Consider the following 12,881-nt stretch of genomic DNA (forward strand, 5'->3'; position numbering starts at 1 on the left):
CCGCCAACTGTCCCGAGATGAGCGAGGGGGAACAAAAAAAGACGGCCTGCGTCCGGCTCGTCCCTAATTATTCTGTTACACGTCCCCCCCCCCCTTTTTCTTTTTTCTCAAGGTTGTCAGATTTGTGCGCCGCTCTTGTCGGTAAGCAGGTAATGTCGGCGGTGATGCTGAGAGCCGGGAAAGCCAAACGGCTCGTTTGTGGACAAGTCGGAACAACGCCGAGCAGTTTTATAAACCGGTGATCCGCCCTAGAAAACGATCGGTGGAACCGCAGCTGGCCGAGACCACTTGGACAGAGACGAAGGAACGGATGGAGAAATAAACACCTGAACCTGTCGCTACACAACAGAAATAGTGACACACACACACACACACACACACACACATAATGTCCTCCATCTGTACCTGGTCTTTGAGTTGAACAGGCAGATGTGATGACGAGGGTTTCTTACACTCCTCGCTCGTTCGCTGATTTTGGATTTCCATCCAGAAAAAAAAACCAAAACCGAAACACAACAGGACAATTTGTGGAAATTCATCCATCCATCAAACTATCCCAAATTATCCCAAACCGCTTATCCTGCTCTCAGGGTCACGGGGGATGCTGGAGCCTATCCCGGCAGTCATTGGGCGGCAGGCGGGGGAGACACCCTGGACAGGCCGCCAGGCCATCACAGGGCCCACAGACACACACACACACACACACACACACACACACACACACACACACACACACACACACACACCTAGGGACAATTTGGTGCGGCCGATTCACCTGACCTACATGTCCCTGGACGAGTCCAACTAAATTTTAGGGGCCAATATTCTACTTTTACTCCACCACCTTCACATCCACTACACACAGCTTTACTTACTAGTACAAATTTGGTGATTTTTGAATTTGATTTATTTATTTTTTCATCTCATACCACTGAATGTTAAAGTGTCCCTTTATGGGTCGAGAGCAAATGCTCCTCCTGCCTCTTAAGCTGAACAGGTCGTTTAAAACCCCTCTTGGATCAGCTGGGCAATGCATTGTCACAAAGCTGAAAACAGGGCTCCCCCTCCCCCCCCCCCCCCGAGCTCTTGAAAAGTGGACTTTTCAGAGACATGTGCTTCTCACAAATACACCCATCAGCCAAGTTTGTGGAAACGATATATATGACGACATTCGTACGCGCCGTACAAATATTAACAACAACAAAAAAGAGAGACGGGGGGTGACCAGATTTAGAGGCTCCGGGCAGAGATATTCCCAAAACGTGGCGTCCGTTAGTGTGCTGGTGCCGCGTGCAGACCGGGAAATAAACCCTGCAGGAAGTTTTACCAATGCATTTACTGTGTGCACTCCTCACCTGGGAGGAACGCGGCCTTTTCCCCAAACCGGGTTGCCGTTGAAATCCATCATTTCATACGTTTATATTTCGTCGTAATAGCTTGAGCTTGCCGAGGGCCGCGAAGGGGGGCGAAGGGGGCCAGTGGGGCGTGTTTGTCGTGTCACGCCGAGTCGACCCGGGAGGGACGGGGTTTCTCGCAGTGACTCATGTGTTTTGAGATGTTGACTCCTTTTGTTTGTGGAGAACAGCATTTGCCGTCCACACAATAACAAACACGAGCGGGACAGCGTCGCCGGATGGGATGAGACACGAAGCAGCAGTTGTGCGGCGCACACATGGGAGGTTATTTCTAGGCTTCGGTGTACGCACAACTTTATGATGACTATTAGCAAAACAGAACAAAAAACTTTATATACTGACTAGGCCCAATACTGCATAAATTACAAGTACATAAGACGTGAGTCATCCGCCTCAGCGTATAGAGGCCAGGTGGGTGTAATGTTGTACAGTTTGTGCCGGCTGGAGACGTTTAGGGCGAAGAAGAAGCCCCGCACGTCTTCCTCGGGGTCTTCACTGCCGAGGCGTCTACTGTTTAAACGGTTTGTTAAAACCTCAGCAGACTGTCCAGCCGGGCTGCAGACCACCCTGAGCAGTCCTGGATGTGAATCTTTTTTTTAAATTATTTTGATGTTGGTGTAAAACGGTTTTAAAGGGGTGCTGTGTAGGATGGCTGGGTGAGGCGGTCTACACGGCGTAACGGTCCTGCAGCAAGTGTGCAGAAATGGCATCCTGTCCCGCCTCAGCATCACCGGTCCGTCCCGGCTGACCGGACTCTGCTCTGGCACCGGAAACGCCACCCTGCCGTGCAAACGCAACGACCGCAGACCGGACCTGTGTACCTGGCCTGCATTAGGGCCCGGCCTTGTTATGTGCACTGCAGGGTGCATGAACATAAAAAAAAAACCAAAAACAGTTAGAAATCTGATTCAGGGATCATTTGTAAAAAAAAAAGAAAAGAAAGTGGTGGGTGGCGGGTGGAGTTGATGGAGGTGGGGGGCCTTCAAAAACCACAACTGCCTTTTAAGCTGTAGCCATGGGCCTAGTTGTATTCTTCACCATGGAACATCACACGTGTTTAACAACTATTGGGAAGCCCCCCCCCCACATAACCTCTGATACAGGCAGAATCTCAGTATTGATGATCGAGCTCTTTATGCCACCTGATCAACATGTCTCACATGGCGCCATTAATCCAAAACGGATGGCGGTGGGGGTGGCAGTTTTACAAAAGGCTCATTTTTTCTTCTTCAATTTGCGTAACGCACTCAATTTGTATCCCCTTGCACGCGGACTATATGTGGGGGGGGTGCGCCCCCCCCCTGCATATAGTCCGCGTGCAGGCTATAGAGAGCGAGAGAGACGTGAGGGGCGTCGTGCCAGAGGGACTTTTTCCCTTGCGCACTGGCACGGAGGAGCTCGCGAATGGCAAATTCTCGCCAAGGAAATTAAAAAGTCCTCGAGCCCCCCGCTCGGGTGCCGTTGACGACTCGGGGAGAAGGGTGGTGCCCGTCGTAGCACGACTCTATAGGCCCGCAGCCGCGCGGTAAGCGTCCGCGCGGCAGCGCGCGCGCGCGCGCAATCAGCGGTCTGCAAGCAATCCCGTCCCTTTCTTGTTCACATAAACACCACTTGAAGACAAATATACAAGGCCACCTACAGCGCCGGGGGAAAGTGATGAGGGGCCGCGCGGACCTATAGGCCCGCGCGCCGCCCTGCTTTCAATTACGGCGACGGCGCGCGGAGGAGGGACGAGGTGGCAAACGGGTCCGAGGAGCTCCTGTAATTCATTTGATGCGCGCGTGACCCCCCCCCCCAAAAAAAAACAAAACAAAAAAAATGGCTGAAGCGTCCTTTAAATTATTTTAAATTGTTTAACGAATTTTTTTGGGGGGGGAAATAAAACAAAACAAAAACGGAAGCGATACGGGCAATAGCGGGTTCGTCGCCGGCTGTAATTTGGTCGACGCGAGATCCGAAGTGCGCGCGGGACGTCGCGCGCGTCCAGCAGCAGAGACCCCCGAGGAAGAAGCGGAGGGGGGAAAAGCGGGCAGGTCTGCAAGTTACCGCGACGCGGGTCCGAGTTATGGATTTATTCCCCCGCGCCCTTGCGATTATTATCCTCGCGCGGAACGCGCGCTCGTGGGCCCGCGCGTAACCCCGTGCGGCGTTTCTCCCCCCCCCCCCCGCAGACTGCTGGCGCAAACAAATAAACAAATAAAGAGGTTTTTTTTTTATTCGCGTCATCCTCAAAAGTCCAACCGCGCCGTTTGCTCACAAACGCCAGAAGTAACGAGCCTGTGTTCGTGCTCCCGTTATAAACACGTTGGCCTCTCTGCTTTCGTTGGGTCGCGTTTAATTCTCGGTGTGAGCAATGAGCATTCACGAGCATTTAGATATGAGGAAAAATAACGGGTAGTGGATGGGTGGAGGATGGGTGGATGGATAGAGGGTGGATGGATGGATGGATTGCATTTATATAGCGCTTCTCTAGCTGCAACAGCCACTCAAAGCACTTATTATTATTATTATTATTATTATTACTATTATTATGATTATTAGTGGTGGTGGTGGTGGTGGTGGTAGTAGCTTGTCTTATTAGCCTCTGCTGCTGCTGCTGCTGCTGGTGGTGACGGGGAAAGCGAGCGTGCAGAGGGGACGTCTTGCTTCGGAGGGATTTCAGCTCCGCGTTGCATGAGAACCGCCGGGCCTCTCCGGGGCGTCCAGCTGATCGATCAGTCTGTCAAACGGCCCTCCAAACAACCGCGGCAGCCTCTCGGTGACCTCCCGCAGCTCCACTCCGTCAGCAGGGGAGGTGCTCGGAGACTTTGTGTTCTCAGTGTCAAGGCCGCCATTTTAAGCGGTGGCCCCACGCTAAACGACGTGTCTGCCCCGTCCGTTCAAACCGGGCTGCGTCACTCGGGCCTCCGCCGGCGGATGTGCACATCCATACGCCGCCTCACCTCTTCACGTGGGTGGCTAATAATATTGCCTCGCGCTGAATCAAATCTCCATAACGAAACACAGGGCCGCGATATGAGACCCCTGGATAACCCTCCTCCTCCTCCTCCCTGACATGGATAACGACCGAGGGCCGTGTACAAGTGCCCCAGATGAATACATTACGCATCATAATCACATCATATAGACAAACATCAGATCCCTTCTGACCATCTTATTACGGCCCGTTACGAGGGGGTGGGGGGGTGGGGGAGCAAAATGTCGAGGCGTTTCGTGTTTGATTGTTTTATTCGGTGTGTGATTTCGCTGCAGTTTGAGCTGCTCGGAGTGGAGGATCGCCTGTGCGCCCTAACCGTGCAGCAGCCTCGTGTTAGCGGCTCCAAACAGGCCCTCTCCTCGCTAAATTATTGAGAAATCTGTCCGGAAAGACTGTCAAGGCTGTTCACATTGTGGTGTCCCTCCACCTAAGCCGAGCCAAGCATTCCTGAGGATGCAGCGCCGTCAGATATTTCATTTTGGAGACGTCATGGAAAAGTGCATGAATCTGACTGAGACGACAGAGCAAAAAAAAAAAAAAAAAAAACCTCTCGGGATACAAGGGAAGGAGTCTGCCACGAGGAGCGTGGTCCTCTATTAAGTATTAGGAAAACCGTTCACACACCCTTGCCACTAATGAAGGCGATAAACAAGATTGACCCAACGCAAATTAGAAAATTAGGAAAGATACGAGTGCGTAATTTCGCTGCGTGTTGAGGCTCATAATAGGGGCCCGTGGGTTAATCGAGAGGTCACAGAGCACGGTTATAACGACTCTGGGTGACTCACTATGTCAAAAACACACGCAGACTGATGCGCAGCGTGCCCATAGAGGGATGCGGGCCTGTCACCGCCTACAGAAGAGATGCGCAATGACGCGCGCCTCGGAGGCGCGCGTCATTGCGCAGCGCGTCGCGCCGCGTCGCACGACTGGCACGAAGACGACGCACAGCGCCGCTGGTCATTCGTCGGGACCTGTAATAAAGTGAAATTAAAAAATAAATTAAAAAAAAAGTGATCATGAAATGGGTGAGTGGGTGAAGCCTTCTGACGTGGACGCACAGACCCCGTGTTTGGAAAAAAAAAAGGCACGCGCTTTTAATAGAGTGAGGTCACCGTGGGAAATGAAACGCAGTGGACGGAGAATAAGGGACGGGTGCCTGGCCTGCCCCCCGGTTCACGATGGGTGGTCCGATCCGCGCGGGCAAATGTGCACGGAGCTCTTTTCGGCAGAGTGCCCGTGCACAATCGGTAATGAAAATAATAAGAATAAAAAAATAAAATAAAATAAAATACTACCGCTGAAAATAGCCTTTTTTTAAACATTTTATTTAAATCTCCCTCTCCCTTGCCTCGGCCCAGGGAGCCAACCCTGCAAGTGCTCTGCATGCGCAAGACCAAGCGTCCTATATTTATTTCAGTTTGAATTCCCCCAAACTATATATACAAATATAAATATAAATATATAAAAATACAGGGGTGCTCACATATAATTGTCAATTTACCCAAAAGCACCGGCACCTCATCCAAACCCGTTATTTGTAATTGCGACCGTTTTACGCACGAAAACAAACGCTCCCATTTGCTCTTGACTTGTGAGCGAAGCCCCCCGGGGCCGCGAAACACACCAAGGCCGCCGGCTCGTGCGTCTGGCCGGGGGGCGCGCGCGTACGCGCCACGCTGTCCCGCACCGCAACAACCGCACGGATGCGGAGACGCGCGGGGCCCCGCAGCCCCGAGCGCGGCGCGACGTTGCGCGGCAGGTTGCAGGCCGAAGCTATTAGCATCTCTGGGGAACAATAAGCAAACTACTGTCAACAGTTTGGAGGCTAGAGGGTGGGGGTGGGGGTAGGGTAGGGTGGGGGTGGGGGGGCTGATCGTCTTTCAGCGGACTTTGCACCAGGGGCTATGAAACAAACCTCAAATTAGACCGTCGGATTTTCTCCCCAATGATCAGCTCTCTCTCCCCCCCGGTGGAGACGCACCGGCCGCGTTAACGCCGAAGCGCCTAAGAAGGAGTCGGAGGCCACGCGGATCCACTCATCCGCTCTGCGCGCTGCGTGGCGGAATCGCGCGTGATGTGATGTCCCCCCCCCCTCCCTCCTCCCCCCCTCCCGAGCAGAAGCCGGCTCCCCACACCACTGGAAAACCGTGACGGGTGAACGTCTTACCTTCTTTCTTTCTCTTTCTTTTCTTTTTTTTTTTTTTAAATTGGTGGTTCCAGTCCGGATAGACGAGCCCGCCGAAGGAGCCGGTCTCGGTTTTTCCCCCCCGTTTCGAGTTTGCGTGCTCATAGATGTCCGGCAGGACTTGCAGCAGCTTTCTCTCTCTCTCTCCCTCCTCTCTCTCCTTGTGTCCCTGTATGCGTAAACACTGCAACCACAGTGCAAAAAAAAAATAACAACGACGTATTCTGGTAAGAAAAAAAAATGTAAAAAAATAATAAAAAAGGGTTTGTCCACTCCTGCACAGGCGCTGCGAGTGCGCGGGCATATCGTGCGAGATTGCGGGTATTAGCTGATCTAGTGTGGGCTTTTGCTTGATTTTTTTATTTAAAGAAGGCCAGGAAAATGTTTACATTGCGCTGTATAAACATCCTGCCCCGTGTTCCTGTCCGTCTTTTGGGAGAAAATCACCAACGCTGCTCCGCGGTACCAGGGGCGCGCGCTTTTTATGCGAGCATTTCACGCGCTAAATACTTTCTAATACGCGCGTATAAAATCACGCAGTTTCATAAAGTTGATTAGCGCGCGTGTGTGTGCGTGCGCGCGCGCGCGTCAGCCTTACCTTTTCTGGGTTTACGCGAACGACAGGTGTGTGGCTTTGACATGTGCGTTATTTTTTTTGTGCAAATGAAACGTCGAAAAAAACCTGCAAAAAACGCTGAATCTTGTCACCGTTAGTCGAGATAGTAACGCGTGTGTCCTGCAGGTCCGGCGTCAGTAAAAGCTGCAGACTTGCGCTACCGAGCCCGGACAGCACGCGCTATTACACCCTACCGCGAGGTCGGTGTTGCTTTGCGCGTGGGGGAAATATTAAAAAGCCAATACAAAAAAAAAAGAGAAAAGGGTAAAGAAACAGTATTTAAAAATCCAAGTTTAGATTTGTGTGTGCGTGCGTGTGCGTGCGCGTGCGCATGCGTGCATGTGTGTGTGTGTGTGTGTGTGTGTGTGGAACAGCCCACCGCTGTTAAGTAGGAGGGGAACTGGGCGGGGCTTCGACGTCGGGATGGAAAGACATGCCGCTTCCAATGCGCCGATGGCAACAGATTAAGTGCAAACTGTGAGCTCCTCGTTGCGCGCGACAACATTGCCGAGTCCCCCCCGGTTCACCTCCGCTGCCCCGCGCCGGACCCTCGCTCCCCGCTTGCCGCTCAGCAGGCGGACAAGCGTAAAGAGGACCCGGATCCAGAGTAAGACCGAAAAAGGAAAAGAGACATTCTCGCTTTTTCAGCTTCTGGCTCCCCCCGCACACTTTTCTCTTTTTTTCTTTTTTTTTCTCCTCTTTTCTTTTTTTTTTGTTTTTCGGCGAGGTTGAACGACCGTGTTGCGCCGCGTTATTTCGGGGGGGGAGTGGGTGGACGGTGACGACTGTAATTTAGCCATCATAGATCACCTAATGACGGCAGAGGTGCAGCAGCCGCCCGCGCAGCCTCCGGCACAGAGCAGCCCCATGTCTGCCCCGGAGAAGCCCCACGGGCAGCAGCAGCAGCAGCAGCAGACGGCGGTGATGGAGAGCGCCTCGTCCAGCACCAAGACCAAGAAGACCAACGCCGGGATCCGCCGCCCGGAGAAGCCGCCGTACTCCTACATAGCCCTGATAGTCATGGCGATCCAGAGCTCCCCGACCAAGCGGCTCACGCTGAGCGAAATATACCAGTTCCTGCAGAGCCGCTTCCCCTTTTTCCGGGGCTCGTACCAGGGCTGGAAGAACTCCGTGCGTCACAACTTGTCCCTCAACGAGTGCTTCATCAAGCTGCCCAAGGGCCTCGGCCGGCCGGGGAAGGGCCACTACTGGACTATCGACCCGGCCAGCGAGTTCATGTTCGAGGAGGGCTCGTTTCGGAGGAGGCCCCGCGGCTTCAGGCGCAAGTGCCAGGCGCTGAAGCCCATGTACAGCATGATGAACGGCCTGGGTTTCAACCACATCCCCGACTCCTACAACTTCCAGGGGAGCGGCGGCGGTTTGTCGTGTCAGCCCAACAGCCTGTCCTTAGACAGCGGCATCGGGATGATGAACGGACACCTGGCGGGGAACATGGACGGCATGGGTCTCTCCGGCCACTCCATGTCCCACTTGTCGGCCAACAGCGGACATTCCTACATGGGAAGTTGTTCGGGCTCCACCGGGAGTGACTACCCCCACCACGACAACTCCGCCTCGCCGCTGCTGACCAGCGGAGGGGTGATGGAGCCTCACCCGGTCTACTCGAGCTCCGCTCCGGCCTGGGCTCCGGCGCCCTCGGCCTCGCTGAATAACGGAGCTTCTTACATCAAGCAGCAGCCCCTGTCCCCCTGCAACCCCGGGGCCAACCCGCTGCAGCCCAGTTTGCCCACGCACTCGCTGGAGCAGCCCTACCTGCACCAGAACGGCCACGGCACCACGGACTTGCAAGGTAAACGTCGCTACTTCCTTCCGGGACACCGCGTTACTAACCCTCCCGCCACGTAACCGCGGCTAAACCCTAACACGAAACCCCTGGTGAAATTAGCTGCGCGATATTAATTAAACAAGTGTGTGTGTGTGTGTGGGGTGGTGGTGGTGGGGGGGGGGGTGTCCCATATTCTGATTCTTGGTTTCTGGAGAATTCCCGCAGGCTCGGGCCTGCGTCCGAGCCGGGGGGCTGTTCCTTCTGCTGGATGCGAAGAATTTACCCTTTCATCCCCTCGCCGGTTACCAGCATTTAAACCGTGACTGGAAACGGGGGCCGTCGCAGCCACCCAAATTACCATGCGCGCGCTCGTTTGTTTGTTTGTTTGTTGATTTATTTGTCCCGCACGGGCACATGTCGAGACTACTATTTTAACGGCGAGCTCGGCCTCGCCACTCTGCGTACGAACAAGCACGGCGTGCCCCCTTCTCACGTCCGGCCTGTCATCTTGCACGCGGGACTGGGTCTCGGGCGCGTGCACCGCGCGCAGAGTCGCGGGATCGTGTTGTGTCGTAGGCGGACCGGCGAGACCGGGTCGACGTGCTGATAGTAGACTGGAGGCAAGACGAGGAGACTTGGGTCGCATGCCGCTCTCCCGGTCAGCCCTCCTGGGAGCTGCTGCGGAGGCGTCGAGCAGCCTCAAGATGGGAAGTACGAGTCCGTGTAATAAAGCAGAGAGGGGGGGGGTGGTTCACACCGCGTACGGGTCTTCCAGTTAAATTGAATTAAATTAAAAGCAGAGAAAAGGAAAAACAACCCCCCCCCTGCTGTATAGCCGAGGCGCAGGAGGGCGGGTCTGTGCCAGGATGGCGGCCAGACTAACGACGCGCGTCCGGAGCGCCGGCCGTCTCTGGCCCGGGGCGTCCGGCGCTCCTGCGGGACTGGCGTGCGAGCAAGCCGCCGCCAATTACACCGCCATCCCCGAAGCCTCCCTCTCCCACATTCTGCCCTAATCTACCCCGGTCGGCGGCTGGAAGGCTCGCCGAGGCCTGCGCCCGGATTCAGACCAGCGTCCCGAAATGATCTTTCGTTAAGTGAAACGGTGGGCTGGAGGCGTCGTCGTCCCGCCTCTGCAGATAAACCCACGAGAGGCCGTTTAATAAAAAACTAACGGGCCTCCTAATTATCAGGCGAGGCGTGATGGACCCGCGCGTCTCACACCACGTAGTCACAAATCAATCACTTAAGGGCGGATTGGATATTTTAGGGTTGTAATATATTCGCATCATTCTCTTTATTTTAGTTGGACAAGAGATATTATACGTTGTATTAATATCGAGCAACTAGATAATTAGCCCGCAGGAAACAGACCTCGAGAGAGGTAACGGGGGGGGGGGTGGTAAGGGATGGCCAGTGAAAAGCAGGGCCGCTCTTTGGTACCATGACCAAATAAAGCAGGGCCCGGTCGTCATCGTATACACTTTTACAAGGCCAGTAACAGATATTTCACAATTCCCAACCACCGGCCTGGAATTTTCCGTTGAGCCGAACCCGTTCAGGCCCACTTGGAAACAAGGCCCAAGGGGTCATCTCTGTTCACGTTTAAAATGTGGTTTCGCATTTAGCACACGTGTCAGTGAAATCCTTCTTCTTCTTCTTCTTCTTCTTCTTCTTCTTCTTATTTTCTTCTTCTTCTTCTTCTTTTGTGTGTGTATAGGTATCCCGCGGTACCATTCCCAGTCCCCGAGCATGTGTGACCGAAAGGAGTTCGTGTTCTCCTTCAACGCCATGACGTCCTCCGCGATGCACTCCCCGGGCAGCGGCTCCTACTACCACCACCAGCAGGTCTCCTACCAGGACATCAAGCCCTGCGTCATGTGACGCCCCGCGGCGGCCGGCAGCGACGCGCGGATTTGGACTTTTCGCCCAAACCAATAGAATGCCCCCCCTCGCGCAGGAAAGGCGCTCGTGCGCTCGTTGTACATGACCACAAACTCAAGGAAAATTTGACTGGACTGTTTTTTTTTGTTTGTTTGTTTGTTTTTTTTGTACACACCAAGAACTTGACTCTTTTTCAACTCTTGAGAGAGCGCGAGAGAGCGCGCGAGAGAAAGAGAGAGCGAGGCAGCGTCATGGCTCATCACAGACAAGCACACATAACAAAGAACTGTATGCCATCACTACCGGCCGGCGGGGGTACATTAAGACCCCCCCCATCAAAACCCCAGCTGCCGTTTGGTACTAGTTCTGCGGGCGGATGACTACCACTTTACACCTCTGTAAATGTTTATTCATTTTGTAAAAAACAAAAAACAAAAAAAACAAATATGTAAATGCACATTTCCATTTCTACGTCAGAAGTTTTAGTTTTTACTTATAAGCAAACTATAGATTCAGGCTCTTTCGGACTATCGAACAAGCGTTGACTTTTTAAATGAACAATATTGGACATTTTATATATATATATATATATATATATATATATATATATATATATATATATATATATATATAGTGTAAAAAAGATGAAGGCACTTTTTTTTTTATATAGCCTGTAAGCGCAACTTTTTATTTATTCTGAAGGCCCAAGTATTTTAATTTGGTGACTTGGCCAAGGAGATATATGCTTTATTGGCAATATTTGTCAGAACGCTTACTTATTTGTTTTAAAATGAAAACTGAATATATAATTAATGTAAGCACTGTAATGTCGTTTGTGTGTTAGGTGTTATCTAGAAGCCCGTTATTTTCAGCACTGTATACATTTATATATATATATACACACACACACACATACATATATACATATCTATATATAACGTTAGGATCATTAGTGAGGATAGGCTACGGTATAGGATATAACACGTCATTTGTATCAAATTAAAGATATCTGGCATGCAGTTTAAAACGCCACATCAATCCAAGACATATTTTTGTTTGTTTTTTTTTTTTTTTTAAAGGCCTTTTATAGGATTACAAGTTTTCACGAGCCGGTTCGGTGACGCTGAAACCCCGTCTTATCCATTTAGCACGCGCACAAAACCACCAGTCTAGACTCGAGGATTCGCGTGAGGCCGTTTCGGGTTTGGAAGCAAAGCGTAACGAGCAAAAAAAATAAAATAAAAATAAAAACGGCCAAATGTGATTTTCTATTTAGAGCATTAACAAGCGATCGATCGGTACACACCGAACACAAGAGGGGTTTCAGCTCGGGCTTGTGCGGAGTACCGAGTGTGTGTGTGTGTGTGTGTGTGTGTGTGTGTGTGTGTGTGTGTGTGTGTGTGTGTGTGTGTAAACAGCAATTAGGCCGGAACTAATGAGCGGCGGTTAGAGGGACCGGCGGATCCATTACAGTGGGGGACACATCCAACGATTTCTCAACTCAAAACCGCTTCGACCAAACAGCCCGACTGCTCCGATGTAGCCTCGGTTAAATAAGAAGGAAATAAGGTGTTGGGTCCGGTTCGTCTACGTAGCCCGGTCTGACCCTCATGTCGAGTCCGTTTGATTTGTGTAGCCCAGTATCGTGTCGTCTTTTATGGGAGACTACCGGCACCGGAACGCTCGGCAACGTAGCGCAGCTAGCTAGCTAGTTAGCTGCGTGGCGATGACGAATCAGAATAGACCCCTAAAGGACACAGGAATGATACGTCATTTACTATATATATATATATATATATATATATATATATATATATATATATATATATATATATATCCCTTCCCCACCACACACACAAAGGCGTCGACGAGAAAACGTCTGCCAAAGCAACGCATAGAAATTACCACGAGTCTCGATCATAGAAATACACTGACAAGACATCAGCACCGTTTATTTAAACATTAAAATGAAGGCATTAAGGTCAGATTGCCTACACAAACGCGTCTTATTTTGATTC

At 51.8% G+C, this 12,881-nt stretch overlaps 1 protein-coding gene across 1 annotated transcript; it reads left to right on the forward strand.

Annotated features, from left to right (window-relative positions):
* Positions 1-7,673: 7,673 nt before the first annotated feature.
* Positions 7,674-11,426, forward strand: foxf1 (forkhead box F1). The gene is made up of 2 exons (XM_056278933.1): positions 7,674-9,006; positions 10,700-11,426. The coding sequence occupies exons 1-2, from the start codon at positions 8,010-8,012 to the stop codon at positions 10,861-10,863; spliced, it is 1,161 nt and encodes a 386-aa protein (XP_056134908.1). The 5' UTR covers positions 7,674-8,009; the 3' UTR covers positions 10,864-11,426.
* Positions 11,427-12,881: the final 1,455 nt, after the last annotated feature.

The sequence above is a fragment of the Lampris incognitus genome, chromosome 4 (assembly GCF_029633865.1).
Source record: "Lampris incognitus isolate fLamInc1 chromosome 4, fLamInc1.hap2, whole genome shotgun sequence".
In the NCBI taxonomy this organism is placed as follows: domain Eukaryota; kingdom Metazoa; phylum Chordata; class Actinopteri; order Lampriformes; family Lampridae; genus Lampris; species Lampris incognitus.

Bases quoted from the DNA above. Each gene is read 5' to 3' on its own strand.
- foxf1 (XM_056278933.1), top strand. From the start codon at position 8,010: ATGACGGCAGAGGTGCAGCAGCCGCCCGCGCAGCCTCCGGCACAGAGC. The intron at 9,007-10,699 runs GTAAACGTCGCT...GTGTGTGTATAG, and splicing joins CGGCACCACGGACTTGCAAG to GTATCCCGCGGTACCATTCC.